A 24,262-nucleotide genomic window follows, 5' to 3' on the forward strand; every position below is an offset into this window, starting at 1 on the left:
CGGGACTATCCCAAAGCATGTATGCATGAAGGGGGGGGAGGGGCGGGGGACGTCGTTTATTATTATTGATTACCAATAACCGTGTTCGTCTAACTAGCCACTTAGGCCGATCGCCTGGATGGATATCAAAACAATGTCCGTTCGGGCTGTAATTTACGTGAAAAAGATCTTACCGTGGTCCGGGCTGATCCCCCTGAGCATTTCCCCGTTATCGATCGCCATCTGGTAGATCGATATGTCCATTGGCTGATGATAAATCCCCTTATTGCATAGTGAAATCTGCGATTCGAAACGTAATCCAAGCTACATGATGCACATCCAGAATCCTGCTACTGAAATCTCTGTTGAAAGAAAAAAAGAAAACTGATCCGTTCAGCCACAGGGCACACTGCAGTAGCGCGATAGCGCCCCTAAGAGAATCTGGCCGGTATTGCACCTTGTCGAATTCATAGAGTAGGGAAAATCTGCAGTGCCGCTCGGCGACCTTGAATAGGTTATTAAAATGGAATAAAAGCAATAACAACTTCCCACGGATATGTCCGTGCCTCTGTCCACAACGCATGGATTCGAAACACGGAGATCTCCGTCCTTGGCCTCCATTGTGTTAAGTCAAGAAGAAACATCACAATAAATCAAGAACAAAACAAAAACACCATAAAGTCCAAAAAATGTAAAATAAATGCAACACATGCAAAGACATACCCCACGCGAAGGTAAGGAAAAACTCACTAAAACCTAGCAATAGGAAAAAATGCACCACAGGCAATGTGGAGGAGAGAAACCTTAGGCGGCGGTTACACCTTTCGTTTTATTTTCGTTTCATTGTCAGTGAGTTTCGCCGCAACGTGGCAGCCTTGAGTCACACTTTCGTTTTTGTCACCTGGGCACAGTGATGTAGTACACTGCCAAAGCAGTAGGTGGCAGTAGGTGGCGAACATGAAGGCAATTTCAACCAATCAGAACTTGAATGTGCCAATACACTTCCTGGAAGCTCCAGCAAAGAAAATGTCAACAAGGCAGGCGCCTATGGGCGCCACCATCTTGCCTATTTACTCAATGCAGCAATTCTTTTTCAGCAAAGCCTAATAAAAGTGCAATAAACAAAACGGATACATTCACTGTGTGTTCTGCCTGTCATTTGTTGATGAAACAAAACTAACATCAACACAAGTGACCACCAAGAGCGGATAGTTTAGTCTAAAAAAAGATCGGTAGCTACATTGTTAGCTGCATGCTAACGTCAATGGAGTATGCCATTATAACAGTATAGCATTGTGGCTAGAAGCTAATGTTAGCTCACGCTAGTTAGCCAGCACCAAACTGATGATATCGGGAGCTATCAGTAGTTAGATAACATTAGAGACAACGCTGTGTGTATTAAACAAAGGTGAATAGATGACTGGGCCATTTTGTTTAATGCTTGTTAAGTTGAAAGAGGAGCTTTGAGCTAACAGGGTCTGATAGCTAATGCTAGCTCATGTTAGCCAGTGGTAATGCTAGCAGAATGAATGGATGTAAACTTTATTTAACATATTGCATAATGGGTACAATACAATACGGCTCAATACAAACAATTGTTAAGGGAATGCAGACTGTTGTAGCTTGGACTGGGGTCCTTATAACAATAACTTGACAACACATGGTAGCTGCAGCTATTTGGGACACAGGGACACGGAGCTGGGAGCTCTGTCCCAAACACACACCCACACACACAAACTCTGTTGTCACCGGAGGGCACGCAGATGGTATCTACTGCGCATGGGCATTTTCGCAAAACAACGGCTCCGTGCAGACTACACGGCTGTTGTCGGCGCGTTTTTTAGGGGTTCTCCAAGACGCAAACACAATTTAGCGTTTCAGCCGTATCCACAAAAAAAACGCCAAAAAACGCATTTCTGTGTAAAAGGGACATGAAACGTATTCAAAAACGTATAAAAACGAGCACAAAGGCCCGTTCAAGGGGGGGATCTCCCGTCTTAGATGTCGGTGATAATAGTGTTGCAGTAAAACAGGCGAACAGTTGGATCAGAGATAGGTGTGATCAGAGATAGGTGTGATCAGAGATAGGTGTGATTAGAGATAGGTCAGTGTGTATTCAAGCTAGTGAGAAGGTAGTGGTTATATAGGGAGTTTATGAAAAACTTAAATGATAAATTAGTACTGTAATACTGAGTGACAAAAACGTTTTAGTATTATAAAAAAGTATTAAAGATGCTATAGATAACATTGTATGTGGAGTAATACTTTTTTTTAAAGAATATAAAAAAAATTGTGGGTCCATTAATGTTGTTTACATGTTGTGTGCATGTATCCCCTCCTTACTTCCCATTTTCCCCATGTGGAATGCACCTAATTGGATAAATGACATGCTGGTGCTCTAGTGTGACATCTAGTGGCTGAATGTTACCTAGGTCCTACAGCACCATCTAGTGGCTGAATGTTACCTATAGCAGGGGTTCCCAAACTTTTCAGGCCGCGACCCAAAAATAACTGTGTCAGAGAGCCGCAACCCCCACTATTATAGGAGGTAAAAAAATAAAAAATGTAAATTATTTATTAAATTTTTTTTTTTGTTTTTTTTTTTTTTATATAAATGGAAATGTATGGTTGAAACATGCACACGTTCAAACGCACACACATTAATAAGCATTGGAGGCTTTTAACCAGGGCCGGACTGGGGAAATCATTCAGGCCAGGAAATAGAGTGCAAAATATAGCCCCAGTCATGCCACTTTTTAAGCAGGGGGTCTGGGGGTCCCCCACCAGGACATTTCTTGTTACAAAGACTTAATTTCCTGCATTCTGGTGCAGGCATTTTTTTATTTGTACCCTTTAAATGCCAGTGTTTGTGATGGCATCACAAATTATTGTTAAAAAACAGGCTAGCATATGTATGATTAGCAACAACACTGATTTTGATGGATTTTCAGTTTTTTGTAATGTCAGATTGAAAACAATACAATCTTTTATTCAACTTCAGCCCTAATCATAACACCACATATTAATTGTATAATTCTAACCCTTTAAATGCCAGTGTGTGTGATGGCATATATTTGCAATATATCAAATGCAAAGTAGATTTTTCTGGGGGGGATTATTACAGGCATGTGTCAATGATTAGCAACAACAGTTTTTTGTAAGGGTCCCGCCTCCACCAATCACATGCGGCTCATTTTGTGTGTGTGTGAGAGCAAGAGAGAGAGAGAGAGATAGTTCTCCAACTTGTGTGAGTTGCAGTGATCTCCTGGTTGTTCCCCACCTAGGTTATCTAAGTAGTGCGCTGCTGCAACTAGAAACACTGGCCTGGCCTGCTTCTAAGTTCAGTGGCCTGACTGCAAAAAATATATATATAAAAATCTTTTTTTTTTTTATTTATTTAAAAAAAATTGAAAATCATCGGATGGATGTGTATGGCCTCTGCAAGGTTGTGTGCAGCCATTTGTTTTTGTAACATCTGCTACATCTGTCCCACGTGTTCTTTGCAGCTCACAGTTGTTAGTTCTGCACCATCTAGTGGCTGAATGTTACCTATAGCACCATCTAGTGGCTGAATGTCACCTATAGCACCATCTAGTGGCTGAATGTCACCTATAGCACCATCTAGTCGCTGAATGTTACCTACACCACCATCTAGTGGCTGAATGTCACCTAGGTCCTATAGCACCATCTAGTGGCTGAATGTCACCTACAGCACCATCTAGTGGCTGAATGTCACCTACAGCACCATCTAGTGGCTGAATGTCACCTATAGCACCATCTAGTGGCTGAATGTCATCTACAGCACCATCTAGTGGCTGAATGTTACCTACAGCACCATCTAGTGGCTGAATGTCACCTACAGCACCATCTAGTGGCTGAATGTCACCTATACAATAGCACCATCTAGTGGCTGAATGTCACCTACAGCACCATCTAGTGGCTGAATGTTACCTATAGCACCATCTAGTGGCTGAATGTCACCTATACCTATAGCACCATCTAGTGGCTGAATGTCACCTATAGCACCATCTAGTGGCTGAATGTCACCTACAGCACCATCTAGTGGCTGAATGTGGCCTACGGCAGCTTTAACACGTGTCCTCTCCCCCCTGTGCAGAAGAACCCTCAGGCCATCCGGCTGGCGGAGGAGCGGCGGGGTCTGGAGCAGCTGAGCATGAGCGTGGCGGTGAACCTGAGCCGGGCCTGGCAGCTCAGCGCCCACATCCACAACATGTGCAGCGAGGCCCGCGAGGCCGTCTACACCCGGGAGGTCGACGTCAAACACTGGCTGGATAAAGGTCAGCAGTCAGGGGGGCTCTTAGTCCCGCTTGTCGTACCTATACGAGTGTGTTTTTACGCCATAGCTGTGGATAGAATGGCGTAATGATGGAGGTAGCTTACCAATAATGATGTAGTATAAGGAGGTAGCTTACCAATAATGATGTAGAATAAGGAGGTAGCTTACCAATAATGATGTAGTATAAGGAGGTAGCTTACCAATAATGATGTAGTATAAGGAGGTAGCTTACCAATAATGATGTAGTATAAGGAGGTAGCTTACCAATAATGATGTAGTATAAGGAGGTAGCTTACCAATAATGATGTAGTATAAGGAGGTAGCTTACCAATAATGATGTAGAATAAGGAGGTAGCTTACCAATAATGATGTAGAATAAGGAGGTAGCTTACCAATAATCATGTAGTATAAGGAGGTAGCTTACCAATAATGATGTAGTATAAGGAGGTAGCTTACCAATAATGATGTAGTATAAGGAGGTAGCTAGCTTACCAATAATGATGTAGTATAAGGAGGTAGCTTACCAATAATGATGTAGTATAAGGAGGTAGCTTACCAATAATGATGTAGTATAAGGAGGTAGCTTACCAATAATGATGTCGTATAAGGAGGTAGCTTACCAGTAATGATGTAGTATAAGGAGGTAGCTAGCTTACCAATAATGATGTAGTATACGGAGGTAGCTTACCAATAATGATGTAGTATAAGGAGGTAGCTTACCAATAATGATGTAGTATAAGGAGGTAGCTTACCAATAATGATGTAGTATAAGGAGGTAGCTTACCAATAATGATGTAGTATAAGGAGGTAGCTTACCAATAATGATGTAGTATAAGGAGGTAGCTTACCAATAATGATGTAGTATAAGGAGGTAGCTTACCAATAATGATGTAGTATAAGGAGGTAGCTTACCAATAATGATGTAGTATAAGGAGGTAGCTTACCAATAATGATGTAGTATAAGGAGGTAGCTAGCTTACCAATAATGATGTAGTATAAGGAGGTAGCTTACCAATAATGATGTAGTATAAGGAGGTAGCTTACCAATAATGATGTAGTATAAGGAGGTAGCTTACCAATAATGATGTAGTATAAGGAGGTAGCTTACCAATAATGATGTAGTATAAGGAGGTAGCTTACCAATAATGATGTAGTATAAGGAGGTAGCTTACCAATAATGCTGTAGTATAAGGAGGTAGCTTACCAATAATGATGTAGTATAAGGAGGTAGCTTACCAATAATGATGTAGTATAAGGAGGTAGCTTACCAATAATGATGTAGTATAAGGAGGTAGCTTACCAATAATGCTGTAGTATAAGGAGGTAGCTTACCAATAATGATGTAGTATAAGGAGGTAGCTCACCAATAATGATGTAGTATAAGGAGGTAGCTTACCAATAATGATGTAGTATAAGGAGGTAGCTTACCAATAATGATGTAGTATAAGGAGGTAGCTTACCAATAATGATGTAGTATAAGGAGGTAGCTTACCAATAATGATGTAGTATAAGGAGGTAGCTTACCAATAATGATGTAGTATAAGGAGGTAGCTTACCAATAATGCTGTAGTATAAGGAGGTAGCTTACCAATAATGATGTAGTATAAGGAGGTAGCTTACCAATAATGATGTAGTATAAGGAGGTAGCTTACCAATAATGATGTAGTATAAGGAGGTAGCTTACCAATAATGCTGTAGTATAAGGAGGTAGCTTACCAATAATGATGTAGTATAAGGAGGTAGCTTACCAATAATGATGTAGTATAAGGAGGTAGCTTACCAATAATGATGTAGTATAAGGAGGTAGCTTACCAATAATGATGTAGTATAAGGAGGTAGCTTACCAATAATGCTGTAGTATAAGGAGGTAGCTTACCAATAATGCTGTAGTATAAGGAGGTAGCTTACCAATAATGATGTAGTATAAGGAGGTAGCTCACCAATACTGATGTAGTATAAGGAGGTAGCTTACCAATAATGATGTAGTATAAGGAGGTAGCTTACCAATAATGATGTAGTATAAGGAGGTAGATTATCAATAATGATGTAGTATAAGGAGGTAGCTTACCAATAATGCTGTAGTATAAGGAGGTAGCTTACCAATAATGATGTAGAATAAGGAGGTAGCTTACCAATAATGATGTAGTATAAGGAGGTAGATTATCAATAATGATGTAGTATAAGGAGGTAGCTTAACAATAATGATGTAGTATAAGGAGGTAGCTTACCAATAATGATGTAGTGTAAGGAGGTAGCCTACCAATAATGATGTAGTATAAGGAGGTAGCTTACCAATAATGATGTAGTATAAGGAGGCAGCTTACCAATAATGATGTAGTATAAGGAGGTAGCTCACCAATAATGATGTAGTATAAGGAGGTAGCTTACCAATAATGATGTAGTATAAGGAGGTAGCTTACCAATAATGCTGTAGTATAAGGAGGTAGCTTACCAATAATGCTGTAGTATAAGGAGGTAGCTTACCAATAATGATGTCGAATAAGGAGGTAGCTTACCAATAATGATGTAGTATAAGGAGGTAGCTTACCAATAATGATGTAGTATAAGGAGGTAGCTTACCAATAATGATGTAGTATAAGGAGGTAGATTATCAATAATGATGTAGTATAAGGAGGAGGTAGCTTACCAATAATGATGTAGTATAAGGAGGTAGCTTACCAATAATGATGTAGTATAAGGAGGTAGCTTACCAGTAATGATGTAGTATAAGGAAGTAGCTTACCAATAATGATGTAGTATAAGGAGGTAGCTTACCAATAATGATGTAGTATAAGGAGGTAGCTTACCACTAATGATGTAGAATAAGGAGGTAGCTTACCAATAATGATGTAGTATAAGGAGGTAGCTTACCAATAATGATGTAGTATAAGGAGGTAGCTTACCAATAATGATGTAGTATAAGGAGGTAGCTTACCAATAATGATGTAGTATAAGGAGGTAGCTTACCAATAATGATGTAGTATAAGGAGGTAGCTTACCAATAATGATGTAGTATAAGGAGGTAGCTTACCAATAATGATGTAGAATAAGGAGGTAGCTTACCAATAATGATGTAGTATAAGGAGGTAGCTTACCAATAATGATGTAGTATAAGGAGGTAGCTTACCAATAATGATGTAGTATAAGGAGGTAGCTTACCAATAATGATGTAGTATAAGGAGGTAGCTTACCAATAATGATGTAGTATAAGGAGGTAGCTTACCAATAATGATGTAGTATAAGGAGGTAGCTCACCAATAATGATGTAGTATAAGGAGGTAGCTTACCAATAATGATGTAGTATAAGGAGGTAGCTTACCAATAATGCTGTAGTATAAGGAGGTAGCTTACCAATAATTCTGTAGTATAAGGAGGTAGCTTACCAATAATGTAGAATAAGGAGGTAGCTTACCAATAATGATGTAGTATAAGGAGGTAGATTATCAATAATGATGTAGTATAAGGAGGTAGCTTAACAATAATGATGTAGTATAAGGAGGTAGCTTACCAATAATGATGTAGTGTAAGGAGGTAGCCTACCAATAATGATGTAGTATAAGGAGGTAGCTTACCAATAATGATGTAGTATAAGGAGGTAGTTTACCAATAATGATGTAGTATAAGGAGGTAGCCTACCAATAATGATGTAGTATAAGGAGGTAGCTCACCAATAATGATGTAGTATAAGGAGGTAGCTTACCAATAATGATGTAGTATAAGGAGGTAGCTTACCAATAATGCTGTAGTATAAGGAGGTAGCTTACCAATAATGCTGTAGTATAAGGAGGTAGCTTACCAATAATGATGTCGAATAAGGAGGTAGCTTACCAATAATGATGTAGTATAAGGAGGTAGCTTACCAATAATGATGTAGTATAAGGAGGTAGCTTACCAATAATGATGTAGTATAAGGAGGTAGATTATCAATAATGATGTAGTATAAGGAGGAGGTAGCTTACCAATAATGATGTAGTATAAGGAGGTAGCTTACCAATAATGATGTAGTATAAGGAGGTAGCTTACCAGTAATGATGTAGTATAAGGAGGTAGCTTACCAATAATGATGTAGTATAAGGAGGTAGCTTACCAATAATGATGTAGTATAAGGAGGTAGCTTACCACTAATGATGTAGTATAAGGAGGTAGCTTACCAATAATGATGTAGTATAAGGAGGTAGCTTACCAATAATGATGTAGTATAAGGAGGTAGCTTACCAATAATGATGTAGTATAAGGAGGTAGCTTACCAATAATGATGTAGTATAAGGAGGTAGCTTACCAATAATGATGTAGTATAAGGAGGTAGCTTACCAATAATGATGTAGTATAAGGAGGTAGCTTACCAATAACGATGTAGTATAAGGAGGTAGCTTACCAATAATGATGTGGTATAAGGAGGTAGCTTACCAATAATGATGTAGTATAAGGAGGTAGCTTACCAATAAGGGCCTTAAAAATGTACAAAAAACTGTTTGTTGCGCCTCTCCATCAGCGAGGACCAACCAACCTTCTCATAAAGGACACAGTGTCGTATGTATCATTAGTGATGAATCTGAAGCAGAGTGATGTACAGACTAGTCCAGGATATATACAGGGATATTGGATATGAAGATGAATTAATATTCTACTTGCATTGATGGTATAGTTTACACTTGGTCTGTCTCCGTCTGCCCCTCTTATCTCCTGACACCCTCTCTCCTCCTGGTCCCTGTCTCCCGAACATCTCTTTACACTTAGTTTGGTGATATGACTTTCAGTTTTATCTTCAGACCGTCACTCTGGGGTCACCACAGGGGTCACCACGGGGGTCACCACAGGTTCTTTCTGAAGCACGGACCCATTCTGTCCCCTTGTAGATAAGATTAGACTCTACTACTGAGGGGGCCGGGCGTGATGATGGAGTGAGGTCGTGTTGCACAGCAGCTCTCCACAACACTTTGAAAAACACACTTTTTACCCCCATAGTCTTTTTTTATTGGGTTTTTATTAAGTACATCGACAGGTTTGACTATTTGACTGGATATTTTTGATTTTGAAATCTTTATTTCGAACATGTAAATAAATAAATACAAACAATATAAAATCAAAACAAATCATTGATCTCAAGAAATTAAATGGAAAAAGAAATGATAAATAAACAAAAGCAAAACATAACTCAATTTACATGTTCGAAAAGGAGTAGGAAGAAGTATACACTTATTTAATCCTACCTCTTTTCCACTACTCAAATGAGTGTACTAATTTAAAACCTTACAAAACAAATATTATATATATATATATGCAAAACTAAAAACTAAAACTATATATGTAAAACATGAAAGAAATATGGCGAGCCTGGCAGCCGTTAGCTCCAGCTGGCACAGCAGGGACTGAGCTGAGTGAAGCTAGCCTGGCAGCCGTTAGCTCCTCGTGTAGCACAGCTGGCACAGCAGGGACTGAGCTGAGTGAAGCTAGCCTGGCAGCCGTTAGCTCCTCGTGTAGCACAGCTGGCACAGCAGGGACTGAGCTGAGTGAAGCTAGCCTGGCAGCCGTTAGCTCCTCGTGTAGCACAGCTGGCACAGCAGGGACTGAGCTGAGTGAAGCTAGCCTGGCAGCCGTTAGCTCCTCGTGTAGCACAGCAGGGACTGAGCTGAGTGAAGCTAGCCTGGCAGCCGTTAGCTCCTCGTGTAGCACAGCAGGCACAGCTGGGACTGAGCTGAGTGAAGCCAGCCTGGCAGCCGTTAGTAAACTTATATCAGCGTCGGCGGCGGCAGCAGCAGAAAGACAATTAGCTAAACACGTCTTCGACTTCGACGCATATCGTCAGTCTGGAAATAAGATGTACCGATACAAATATCTTACTACAATATTTTTAACTATATTGTTGGCTCATGCTTAAACTAATATCTGTTTGGGATTAATGATGGTCTATGCGTGGTCTGATTCTATGCAAGTCTTTTTATTTATTTTTTTTTTTTATACAATATATTTAGGGATGCTCGATATTGGCTTTTTTACCGATACCGATATACAGATATTGTCCAACTCTTAATTTCCGATACCGATATCAACCGATACCGATATATGCAGGGTCCCCCCCCCCCCCCAAAAATTGAATAATATCAGGTAATTAGCATTACATATCTCTTGTCGTGGAATTAACACAACATTATGCATACTTTTGACAATAAATAAAATCTGAATTTGTTCTTACTTGCTTGCCTGGGTAAATAAAGGTTATAGAAATGTAAAATTAAAATTTGAAAACCGATACCGATATTTTCCGATATCACATTTTAATGCCGATATCGGCCGATAATATCGGTAGGCCGATAATATCGGACATCCCTACAATATATATATATTTTTAAATTATTGCATAATAAAAATAAATACGCTAAAGTCGAGAGGATATATAAAGTGTCTCTCTCTCCTATAGGGGTGGAAGGCTCCATGTTCGAGGTCCTGCCCCAGGCAGCGGTGGCGGCGGTCGGGGAGCCCAGCGTCGGCGCCGGCGGGGGGGAGCCCAGCGGTCTGCAGCCCTGCCGCTCCACCCGGGACCCCTGGCAGGCCTGCGTCTGCGTGTACAGCCTGCGTCTGGAGTGGTACCCCTGCCTGCTGAAGTACTGCCGCAGCCGGGACGGCACGGGCAAGAACACGCCCTACAAGTGTGGCATCAAGAGCTGCAGCAAGGGCTACCAGTTCACCTACTACGTGCCTCAGAAACAGCTGTGTCTGTGGGACGAGGAGACCTAACCCTGACCCTACTACGTGCCCCAGAAGCAGCTGTGTCTGTGGGACGAGGAGACCTAACCCTGACCCTACTACGTGCCCCAGAAGCAGCTGTGTCTGTGGGACGAGGAGACCTAACCCTGACCCTACTACGTGGCCCCCAGAAGCAGCTGTGTCTGTGGGACGAGGAGACCTAACCCTGACCCTACTGCTACGTGGCCCAAGAAGCAGCTGTGTCTGGGGGACGAGGAGACCTAACCCTGACCCTACTACGTGCCCCAGAAGCAGCTGTGTCTGGGGGACGAGGAGACCTAACCCTGACCCTACTACGTTGTGCCCCGGAAGCAGCTGTTGTTCGACACGGTGGTGATGTTGGAAGAACACGGTTCATTACGTGAGAGATGTCTCAGGTAAAGGGGGGTGAGATCCAGATCCAAACCCCCCCACCCCCCGGCTCGAATAGAAAACCGGTTCTAATAAATGAGAGCAAAACATTTCATTTCATTTGGGGAGGAAGACCTACAGGTACACTACACACACATGTACACTCTTATTAAGAGAATACTTAATTTCAAATTGTACGAGACTCACATTTGTGCCTGTTGTTGTTGTTATGGGAGAAAACGTCGGGAGTCGATGGAAGATGTCGAAACGGCAACAACAACCTCTGATTGGTTGAAAATTGCCTTCATGTTCGCCACCTACTGCCACCTACTGCTTTGGCAGTGTACTACATCACTGTGCTCAGGTGACAAAACGAAAGTGTGACTCGCCTACCGCTACGTTGCGACCTGGAAAAGCGAAACTCATCTGAAAACGAAACGAAAACATCAGTCAGTCTAACCGCAGCCTAAGACTAACTGTTTTCACGCACAAACCTGGACACAGTGCATCACCGTCTACATTTCTGGCCAGTGAGACACCAGCAGAGACAGAGACACCAGCAGAGAGACAGAGGAGAGACCAGCGGAGAGATGGAGAGGAGAGACAGAGAGGAGAGACCAGCGGAGAGATGGAGAGGAGAGACAGAGAGGAGAGACCAGCGGAGAGATGGAGAGGAGAGACAGAGAGGAGAGACCAGTGGAGAGATGGAGAGGAGAGACAGAGAGGAGAGACCAGCGGAGAGATGGAGAGGAGACACCAGCTGAGAGACAGAGAGGAGACGCCAGCAGAGAGACAGAGAGGAGAGACCAGCAGAGAGACGCTCTACTGAATGGGGGGACATACGTGACTGGATGGACATAATGGACAGACATGACTGAATGGACAGAATGGACAGACATGACTGAATGGACAGACATGACTGAATGGACAGAATGGACAGACATGACAGAATGGACAGACATGACTGAATGGACAGACGTGACTGGATGGACAGAATGGACAGACATGACTGAATGGACAGAATGGACAGACGTGACTGAATGGACAGAATGGAGAGACATGACTGAATGGACAGACGTGACAGAATGGACAGACGTGACTGAATGGACAGAATGGACAGACATGACTGAATGGACAGAATGGACAGACGTGACTGAATGGACAGAATGGACAGACATGACTGAATGGACAGAATGGACAGACGTGACAGAATGGACAGACGTGACAGAATGGACAGACGTGACTGAAGGACAGACGTGACAGAATGGACAGACGTGACAGAATGGACAGACGTGACAGAATGGACAGACGTGACTGAATGGACAGACGTGACTGGAGGGACAGCGGGGGACGGGGGGGGTCTTGTCTGCAGACGAGTCTCTGATGGTGGCTTTTATTTATTTCGGTTGCAAAGTGAAATTATGGAGGATTATTATTTTTGAAATTTTTCTTTTTCTTTTTTGTCATCGATTAATATAACCTCATGTGATTTTTGTTTGTCTTTGTATCGCAGCTCACGTGTCCAGCCTTTCCTGTCCTCCGTATTAACAATAAGTCGCGGTGGTTTAATATTTCTTTTTTTGAAAAGTGTGTCCCGTCTTGTTCATTTCGTCACCTTCATAACTTAAATTCAGCATAATTCACACACAGTGGTTGCAGATGACTGAACTTACTTGTTTAGCTTCTTTTGAGAGGGACCAATTCAACCCCCCCTCCCCTCCTCCCCCCCCCCCCCCTCCTCCTCCTCCTCCTCCTCCTCTTCCTCCTCAGCCCAGGATTCTCATTCGAAGCGTCAAGTAAAACCAAAGTCTGCATTATGAAATGAGAAGGAAAGGGGTAACGTTTCAACTCATCCAATCAGGTTCTACCTTGTTATGCTGGAAGGGCTGTAAATACATGATCTATACTGCCATCTGGTGGTTAGACAGTGGAAGGGCTGTAAATGCATGATCTCTATACTGCCATCTGCTCGTTAAACAGTGGAAGGGCTGTAAATGCATGATCTATACTGCCATCTGCTGGTTAGACAGTGTTTTGCGCTTCAATTGTTTCCCGGTGACTGTCCCTGTGTGTCATGATTCTAGTTTCTCCATATCTGTTCAATTTAGCTATGAGATGTTTTACATCAGTGCTCAGTGAAGCCCCTGGTTGCTTATATAAAAGGTGTGATTCTAGGAGCATTTGTTGAATGAATGAATGAAAACTTTATTTAACAGATTGCAGAATGGGTACAATACAGTACGGCTCAATACATACAATTGTTAAGGGGATGCAGACCTGAGAAAGACGTTTGTCTTGTTTCCATCAGGGTCCCCCATTTTCAATTCATATAGACATTTATGACATACACAACATACATGACATTTATGGCATAGGGACATATAGGTATTTAGTACTTGTTGAACTTGTGGGACCAAATTGCATATTGTCTGGAAGCATGGTTTCTATGTTTGTTTGTTCTTTAGCCTTTTGTTTCCTTGTAAATCACTCTTCATTTCATTATCTCTCCGTTGCCATATCAATGTTCATCTCGTTTCCTTTCTTGTTGACGTGTGTCCTAATGGATAAACCAAATGTCCTTTTTGTGCGACGCGTCTCAAACTGTGGCCTTTTCTGGGGATCAAGTGCCTTAACATTTCAACCGATGTATTTACTATGTAATTCTAGAATAAAGTGTCGAGCATATTTTTCTATGAAATAGTTTTTGTAAGTTTTGCAAATAGTTGCTGATGACAAGAGGAAAGTGAAACAATTAGCTTGTGTTCCATTCAGATTGTTTTACATACGTTGTTTCAATAAAGCCCCTCTTTGCACTGCATTACATTGTGGCTTTCCATTCTGCGTTTCCACGTCGTAACATTTGCTTGAAATTCTTTCTTGCAGTCTCCATTTGCATTAAAATGATAAATGGTGCATTTATATCTCTCTTTTATCCAAAGCGCTTTACAATTTGTTCCTCACCCATTCACTCACATTCACTCACACATTCACACACCGACGGCGGAGGCGACCGTGCAACGAGCCAACCAGCTCATCAGGAGCAATTAGGGGTTAAGTGTCTTGCTCAAGGACTCTTCGACACGCTGCCCGGGAGGAGCGGGAATCGAACCGGGAACCTCCAGATTACCAGACGAGCGCTCTACCGCACTGACGCCCCTAACCATTAACCTGACCTGACACCTGGGAGGAATGATGGTGTTGACAGCAGGAATGGAGGTGTTGACCAGCTTATTTGTAGATGACTTTACATGGAGGAAGACTGCTGATTGACAAGCTAAAGCTATCCACACCCATCTGTATTTACCTGCACATAGTCCTTTTTATATATCTGTAGATTCTATATCTGTACATATCCTACTCTTACTTTAACTAGTTACGCTGCTGGCCTGTATGACTACTACCATACTGTCTTTACGCCTGTATCTCTGTACATATTATACTACAACTCTGTACATACATCTGATTAGCACTACACTCTGTAGTACTAATTTGTATATTTTGTACCCAGTTTAATCACCAGTACATTGTATATTGCTGTTGCACTTTACTGCTACATTTGCGCTCTGGTCGGAGGCCAAACCTCTTTTCGTTGTACTGTACTTGTGCTGCATGATGACAATACATTTGAATCTAATCGAAAGTGAAATATCCCTTTAACTGTGGAGTTCGTCAAACGACATGGCGGCACATTATGATAACAATGAGTCTGGAAGCTCGTATTTACACAGAGGAACAAGTGAATGAGTGAGTAAAGTCTGGGTGTGTTGATTTGGCAACTTAAGGCTTCAGAATAAAGACGAGCAAAACCTGTTCTAAGAAGGACAAGGAGCAGGTGGTAGATGACTTTAGACTGAGGTAAGACTGCTTGTTTTTTAAAGACTAGAGTAAGAGGGGAACGGCTCCCTAAGGTCACTGGTCTGCTAACTACACCCTCAATACCCCTACGCTCTGCATCTTCTAACTACACACCCTCAAGACCCCTACGCTCTGCATCTTCTAACTACACACCCTCAAGACCCCTACGCTCTGCATCTTCTAACTACACACCCTCTAGACCCCTCCGCTCTGCATCTTCTAACTACACACCCTCATGACCCCTACGCTCTGCATCTTTAACTACACACCCTCAAGACCCCTCCGCTCTGCATCTTCTAACTACACACCCTCAAGACCCCTCCGCTCTGCATCTTCTAACTAGACACCCTCAAGACCCCTACGTTCTGCATCTTCTAACTAGACACCCTCAAGACCCCTACGTTCTGCATCTTCTAACTAGACACCCTCAAGACCCCTACGCTCTGCATCTTCTAACTACACACCCTCAAGACCCCTCCGCTCTGCATCTTCAAACTACACACCCTCAAGACCCCTACGCTCTGCATCTTCTAACTACACACCCTCAAGACCCCTACGCTCTGCATCTTCTGACTACACACCCTCAAGACCCCTCCGCTCTGCATCTTCTAACTACACACCCTCAAGACCCCTCCGCTCTGCATCTTCTAACTACACACCCTCAAGACCCCTCTGCTCTGCATCTTCTAACTAGACACCCTCAAGACTCCTACGCTCTGCATCTTCTAACTATACACCCTCAAGACCCCTACGTTCTGCATCTTCTACACACCCTCAAGACCCCTATGTTCTGCATCTTTTAACTACACACCCTCAAGACCCCTCCGCTCTGCATCTTCTAACTACACACCCTCAAGACCCCTACGCTCTGCATCTTCTAACTACACACCCTCAAGACCCCTACGCTCTGCATCTTCTAACTACACACCCTCAAGACCCCTACGCTCTGCATCTTCTAACTACACACCCTCAAGACCCCTACGCTCTGCATCTTCTAACTACACCATCAAGACCCCTACGCTCTGCATCTTCTAACTACACACCCTCAAGACCCCTCCGCTCTGCATCTTCTAACTACACACCCTCAAGACCCCTCCGCTCTGCATCTTCTAACTACACACCCTCAAGACCCCTCCGCTCTGCATCTTCTAACTACACACCCTCAAGACCCCTCCGCTCTGCATCTTCTAACTACACACCCTCAAGACCCCTCCGCTCTGCATCTTCTAACTACACACCCTCAAGACCCCTACGCTCTGCATCTTCTAATTACACACCCTCAAGACCCCTACGCTCTGCATCTTCTAAGTACACACCCTCAAGACCCCTACGCTCTGCATCTTCTAACTACACACCCTCAAGACCCCTACGCTCTGCATCTTCTAACTACACACTGCTTCCTTTGTATCTGATTGGTCCTGACTTTACGACCCAACTAGCGCACCTGAACTTTATGATTGATTGATTGATTGAAAACTTTATTAACAGATTGCAGAATGGGTACAGTACAGTACAGCTCAATACATACAATTGTTAAGGGGATATAGACCAGAGAAAGACTTTCGTCTTGTTTACATCAGGACCCCTCATGTATATTTTGTAGGGATGTCCCATATTATCGGCCTACCGATATTATCGGCCGATATTGGCATTAAAATGTAATATCGAAAATTATCGGTATCGGTTTTCAAAATAAAATTTGTTTTCTTTTTTTTTAACATTTATTTAACCTTTATTTACCCAGGCAAGCAAGTAAAAACAAATTATTTTTTTATGTATTAAAAGTATGCATAATGTTGTGTTAATTCCATGACAAGAGATATGTAATGTTAATTACCTGAAATTATTCAGTTTTTTGGGGGGGGAAACCCTGCATATATCGGTATCGGTTGATATCGGTATCGGAATTTAAGAGTTGGACTATATAGGTATATCGGATATCGGTAAAAAAGCCAATATCGAACATCCCTAATATTTAGCATTGTTTGCATTTCGTACTTTTGTTTTGTGTATTGTATATTTTGTATAGTGTTTGGTCTTTATTCTTTTTACCTTATTTTTTTTGTTACAGGTCGAAAAGTACCTTGCGGAAAAAAATCTAATCTACGAATTCCAATCTGGCTTCAGAACATCCCACTCCACTGACACATGCCTTCTCTATTTGAACGACCACATCAAACAAGAGGTGGACGCGGGCAAATACTGCGGCATGGTCATGCTGGACCTACAAAAGGCCTTTGACACTGTCAATCACACCATTCTGATTGACAAGCTAAAAGCAATTGGTTTTGATAGTCAGTGAGCTGGATACAATCCTACCTGGAGGGGAGAGAACAGATGGTGGAGGTAAACGCCGGTACCCTACCCCCCCCCCCCCCCCTCCCAGTGAGCTGTGGTGTTCCACAAGGAAGCATACTAGGACCGCTACTGTTCCTAATTTATGCAAATGACATGTCGTCAGCTTGTGACTGCAACTTGTTCCTGTTTGCGGACGACTCAGCCCTGCTGGTCTCTGACAAGAACAAGTTACAGGTTGAAAAAACCCTCAGCTCGGAACTAGGCAAAATCTGCATATGGCTCGCCGATATCAAACTATCATTACACCTGGGCAAAACAGAGTCCATTCTCTTCGGTTCAAATAACAAACTCAGCAAGACCGACGGCTTCTTAGTTACAGTGGATGACAATATTGTCACAAAGAAAGATGAAATTACCTACCTGGGTTCCATCCTAGAGGCTAATCTTTCCTGTGACAAAGTGGCATCCAATGTAATAAAAAAAGTCAACCAACGAACTCGATTCTTGTACCGGATCTCCTCTCTGGTAAACAAGAATACCCTGAAGACTCTGGCAGGAGCACTCATTCAAGGGTACTATGACTATGCTTGCACCTCATGGTACCAAAGCACCTCAAAGGCACTAAAAACCAAATTACAAACATCTCAAAACAAACTAGTCAGACTACTGCTTGACCTGACTCCTAGAACCCACCTCACTCCTGCCCACTTTGACAACCTAGGATGGCTTAGAGTAGACGACAGAGTACAGCAACTTGCAATGGGCCTGGTCTACAAGATACACTACACGACCAAGGTACCCATGTACATGTCAAAATACTTCCCAAAGGTCAGTGAATACCACGATCACAACACCAGAGGGAGCTCCACAAATCATGTTAAACCCAGATTCGGCTCAAACAAGGGACTAAACACGTTTCGCAATTATGCCACATCAATGTGGAACGCCCTACCCAAAGCTGTAAAGGAATGTGAATCACTACCCACTTTCAAAAACACTCTCAAAGAACACCTACGGGAGACTGCAATTCGAAACTGGCCCCCACAAGTTGTACAGTAAATGACCAAGTATGGCTTTGTCAGTATTCCAATGTACAGTGTACAGTGTCCCCCACCCACCCCCTACCCAACCCCCCCCCCCACCCACCTCCAATGTACAGTCCCCCCCCACCCACCCAACCCCACCTCACCTACCCAACCTACTCCAATGTACAGTTTCTACGTCAAATGTATATACACTCTTTTCTGGACACTTTTTGTATCACAAACAGTACTGTATTTGCAAATCTGGTATGTCATAAATGTATAGATGTAGCAGTACTGTCTATCTGTATGTCATGTGTGTCATATATGTCCTGATGAATTGAAAATGGGGGACCCTGATGTAAACAAGACGAAAGTCTTTCTCTGGTCTGCATCCCCTTAACAATTGTGTGTATTGAGCCGTACTGTACTGTACCCATTCTGCAATCTGTTAATAAAGTTTTCAATCAATCAATCAATTACTGTATGGAGCACAGTCTCAGGAGGATCATACCGAACCAAGCGTTTCACTGTAATGTACATGTACCTTATATCTGTGACAAATAAAACAAAACTTGAAACTATATATACCATTTGGTCACATGATACATGTGTGATTGATTGATTGAAAATTGTATTAACAGATTGCAGAATGGGTACAATACAGTACAGCTCAATACACACTATTGTTAAGGGGATGCAGACCAGAGAAAGACTTTCGTCTTGTTTACATCAGGGTCCCCCATTTTCAACTCATCATGACATTTATGACATACACGAGATACAGATATATATACAGTAATGTTACATCTGGACATTTATGACATACAAGAAGATATACAAATATACAGTACTGTTTATTTACAGTAAATGTCCGACTTTACGACGAGGACCTGCTGAACGCACCATCATTAGCGCAACACAGAGTCCATTCATTCTTTATTATTACTCACAAGACACTGTCCCTTTAACAGAAGCCGGCACCTACACAACCATTACATTCCTGTTCTTTAGAACACACACACACACACACACACACACACACACACACACACACACACACACACGTCAAATAGGACAAATGAAACCGGATTACCTCACAGAGTCTGACACAGAGTGTGACACAGGATGCTGACGGATGGCTCTTATGGCAGATGTGTACTTAGGGTATGGTTTAGGTTATGGGAACTTTAGCGCCGTTTCTTACAGGTGATGGTAGAGAGTATAGAGATCTGTAGAGTTATTTTCTCGGCCATGTCTGCGCAGTTCCTCATACCAGCTGCGGGTGTGTAGTTAAGCCACGAACGAACTGGTGCAAAGTCAATGGGTCACGCTGCTGTCTGTCAACACTGCCCGAGGCGCGGTGGCGGTAACTTGTGTTGCACTGTGGAGAAAGTGTCAGTGAACCTTGACCCCCAGGCATGAGCTAGACCCCATTGACTGATTGATGATCAAATCCGCGAAAAGAAATTTCATCAATGACAAAACTGAGGAAAACAAAAAACAAACCCTGTGAACTTTGGAAATTACTCAACAACCAAGCAGCAAAAAACTAAAAACCAGATTTACATTCATAAACATAAAGACAGACAACACCCTCATCACAGACAAACTGGATGTGGTCAAATACTTAAAAAATCTCTTCACAAACATAGCCACAACACTGGTTAATAAACTACCCTCCCACTCAGGGCATTTTGGGGTAGAACACATCCTAGCCTACTACAAAAACCTAGGGGTCCGCAAAGACGACTTCAAACTTGAAATGGTAACAACAGCTGAGGTACTCAGAAAACTGAGCGCCCTCCAACCAAACAAGGCCACTGGCCATGACAATATCCCCTCCCAATTCAGCAGCCGCCATCACCCCAGTCATCACACACATAATAAACCTTTCCATAAAACAAAGACTTCAAAATTGCGAGAGTGACCCCCCTGCACAAAAAAGGCAGCAAATTAGAACCAGGCAACTACCGCCCCATTTCTATTCTTACCTCCATCTTGAAAGTACCTTGCGGGAAAAAAATCGAATCTACGAATTCCAATCTGGCTTCAGAACATCCCACTCCACTGACACATGCCTTCTCTATTTGAACGACCACATCAAACAAGAGGTGGACGCGGGCAAATACTGCGGCATGGTCATGCTGGACCTCCAAAAGGCATTTGACACTGTCAATCACTCCATTTTGATTGACAAGCTAAAAGCAATAGGTTTTGATAGTTTATCAGTGAGCTGGATGCAATCCTACCTGGAGGGGAGAGAACAGATCGTGGAGATAAACGGTACTCTATCCCCCCCCCCCCCCCCCCCTCCCAGTGAGCTGTGGTGTTCCACAAGGAAGCATACTAGGACTGTTACTGTTCCTAATTTATGCAAATTACATGTCAGCTTGTGACTGCAACTTGTTCCTGTTCGTGGACGACTCAGCCCTGCTGGTCTCTGACAAGGACAAATTGCAGGTAGAAAAATCCCTCAGCTCGGAACTTGGCAGAATCTGCACCTGGCTCGCTGATAACAAACTATCATTACACCTAGGGCTGTCCCCGACTAAGGATTTGGATAGTCGACTTTGATTGGCCGAAAAAATATATATATTTGAAAAAAGAGAAAAGTATAATTTTTTTTCTTTTTTCTTTTATCATTCCATTTGGGCTGTGGGGGGTGCTTAATGTCTGAAGGAGTCGACTGAAGGCTTCTTGCCCTCTGCAAAAGCATGCAATTGGTCCACTGATGGATACATCTTGATATTTGTCTAGTCTAGTGTGTTCATTAGATGGGTGAAATCCTCTTTCAGTGCCTCTGTGCCTGTTTTCTTAGGCAGTTAGCCTCTGGTATGCGTGCCATTAGCGTTAGCCACGCTTCTAGGCCTCTTTACTTTTGGAAAGAATGATAACTATTCGACTAATTGGGGTCAGCCCTAATTACACTTAAGTGTCACATTGATCATATTGTAAGAAAAATGTATCTTAGTGTGGGTATTCTCTACCTCTCCAGAAACTGCTTAACTTTTTCTGTTAGAAAAAAGCTTGTAATTCAACTTATTTTGCCATTTATGGATTATGCAGATATTGTCTACCAGCTTGCATCCAAAACAAATCTCATTCCTCTCAATACATCTTACAATAAATTATGCAGATTTGCTCTTGGATGCCCTTTTACAACTCATCACTGTCTAATGTATGAAACACTGAATTTGCCCTCTCCCACTGTAAGAAGACAGCGCCACTGGTTACAATTTATTTTCAAATGTATTCATCTTAATTATCCACAATATCTAAAACAATACTTGACTCCATATTATTCCAATTATTATTTAAGGCATTCTAGCCAACTCTATTTTTGCATACCTACACTTTCAACACTCTCAAAAGCAACAGCCAAGAAAGCCTTTTTGTTCAAAGCCCCTTCTGATTGGAATAACTTACCTGCAAATACTCGTTCCATCTCATCTTTTTATTTATTTAAAAATGCGCTGTCTTCTTACTTTCATAGTACATGTACATGTTTTTAGTTTATCATTTTTAGTTTTATCATTTATATACTGCATATTATCATGACTTTCATTACTTATCTCGTACGAAGTAACGATCCATTCCTATCCTTGCTTGGTTTGTGTTTTGTTTTGTTTGTCCTGTTTATTTGTGATCTTGTATGTTGGTTTACTTATTTTGTAATGTCATTTCTCAGTTGATTTTGTTGTTGTAGACTGTTTCGATGTCCAATGTTTTTTTGTGTGTTTTTATTATTATTTTTGTGTGTTTTTATTATTATTATTATTATTATTATTATTATTATTATTATTATTATTATTATTATTATTATTATTATTATTATTATTATTATTATTATTATTATTATATATTTTTTTCTTTCTGAAAATGTACATACGCTGTATTGTGTTAGGAGCCCCTCGAAAACGAGATGCTACATCTCAAGGGGTTATTCCGAATAAAGAATTTCAATATAATTACACCTGGGTAAAACAGAGTCCATTCTCTTCGGATCAAATAACAAACTCAGCAAGACAAACGGCTTCTCTGTTACAGTGGGTGACAATATTGTCACAAGGAAAGATGAAATTACATACCTAGGTTCCATCCTAGAGGCAAAACTTGTTACGATTCTGGTTACTGACTACGGTCGGGAACCACCCACCATCTCTGTCACCTGTCACCTGACTGCTGTCACTTGTTTTCCCTGTCATTTAGTGCTGTCACTTAGGGGTTGGCTTCTGATTGGCTGTCACGGGGGTGTGTGTGGAATGTTGGTATTTGGTGGCTATTTAACATTCCTTCCTTCTGCTTGTCATTCGTCAGGTCTTCACTATAGGCGTTCGGAGATAACGCGGCCGGTTCCAGTTCTGGACCACCACTAAGCTCCATTATCTATTCTCTCGTTCCTTTGCCCTCGGCATAGTATCCTAGTATTACTGTAGTGGTCAGGTTAGAATATTCCTTTCTTGGCCACTTGTAGGGCTGGGAAGCAGTGTCAGACTCGCAGTCGCAGAACAGAAACCACTGCACGATTTTGTTGTTCTTTTTGCTCTTTTAATGGTCCAGCAAGAACAAAATATGAAAACAATATCGTACATAAAAATAAAACAAGAGATCCTAATAATCTCAATAACAAAAAGGTTGCGTCTGCGTTGCGTCAATGACAGTATTGCTGCTGCCTGCTGCTCTGCCATCACACGCCGCACCTGTGGCTTATAGCGTTAGCCCCGCCCCATTCACCTGAGCAAAGCGCCCCACTCACTGCAACAGAGAAATGTATTAATACAGGTTCACAATTAATCAAAACAAATAAGCTTGAATGCGGCTCTTACAATTACTCTTTGTGTTCTTTACTATTAAAGTCGAACCTGTTCAAGAGTATACCATCTCCGTCTCTGTGATTGCCTACAACAATTGGAACTCACCTACCTCCATCCTGACAGAAGACCTGACCATCAGAGTTCCATGGAGGCAATCATGGAGATTCTCCGGGCACAGAAGAGTGCTCAGGAGCGCATGGAGGAACACCAGCAGCTGGTCAGCGCCGAGTTGGTTCGGCTGGGCGGGATCGTCAGCTCGTCGCAGGAGACGGCGCATTCGGCGCTACTCACAGCCCAGCAGGCACAAGTCGAGGTGGCCGGGGTAAGGACGACGGTGGGAGAGACGGCGGCAGGAGAGGCGGCGTTCAACACGACGTTCAACACCGAGGAGAGTCGGGGAGCTCTTGGGCATCTTGGGAGCGGACCCAGGAGCCACGGCTACCCCCACCAGGCCGCTACACGGGAGCACCGGAGGGATGCAGGGAGTTCATCACCCAGTGCTCACTCGTGTTCCAGCTGCAGCCACGTTCATTTCCCTCTTCCAGATCACAAGTCGCATATATTATCACCCTCCTCACCGGTCGAGCACTCTCCTGGGCTACGGCCGAATTGGAGAGCGGATCGTCAATCTGCGACAGTGTGGACGACTTCACCGGGGAGTTAAGAAGAGTATTCGATACTTCCCGAGTACTCTCGATCTTCGAGGCCGGTGGGCGGCTTCTTGCCTGCCGGCAGGGCCTCCGCACGGTCTCAGATTACGCCATCGAATTTCGGATCGTGGCTCGGGAGGCAGCTTGGCCGGAAATTCCTTGTGTGGTCTTGTTCGTCAAGGGACTCTCCGCACGGATGAGGGACGAGCTCGCCGTGCGTGAGATCCCTGAGCAGCTGGAAATGCTCAT

General features: G+C 42.6%; 1 protein-coding gene across 1 annotated transcript in view; it reads left to right on the forward strand.

Moving 5' to 3' along the window:
* Positions 1-14,219, forward strand: part of oafa (OAF homolog a) — a gene marked incomplete at its 5' end in the record, with an annotated part of 27,759 nt that extends 13,540 nt beyond the window's left edge. The window contains 2 exons of the mRNA XM_084311910.1: positions 4,097-4,277; positions 10,695-14,219. Of these exons, the coding sequence (XP_084168036.1) occupies positions 4,097-4,277; positions 10,695-11,011 (498 nt within the window). The 3' untranslated portion in view covers positions 11,012-14,219. The remainder of the gene's footprint in view (positions 1-4,096; positions 4,278-10,694) is intronic.
* Between the last annotated feature and the right edge of the window lie 10,043 nt (positions 14,220-24,262).

The sequence above is a fragment of the Notolepis coatsorum genome (assembly GCF_963971535.1).
Source record: "Notolepis coatsorum genome assembly, chromosome: 1".
Classification (NCBI taxonomy): Eukaryota; Metazoa; Chordata; class Actinopteri; order Aulopiformes; family Paralepididae; genus Notolepis; species Notolepis coatsorum.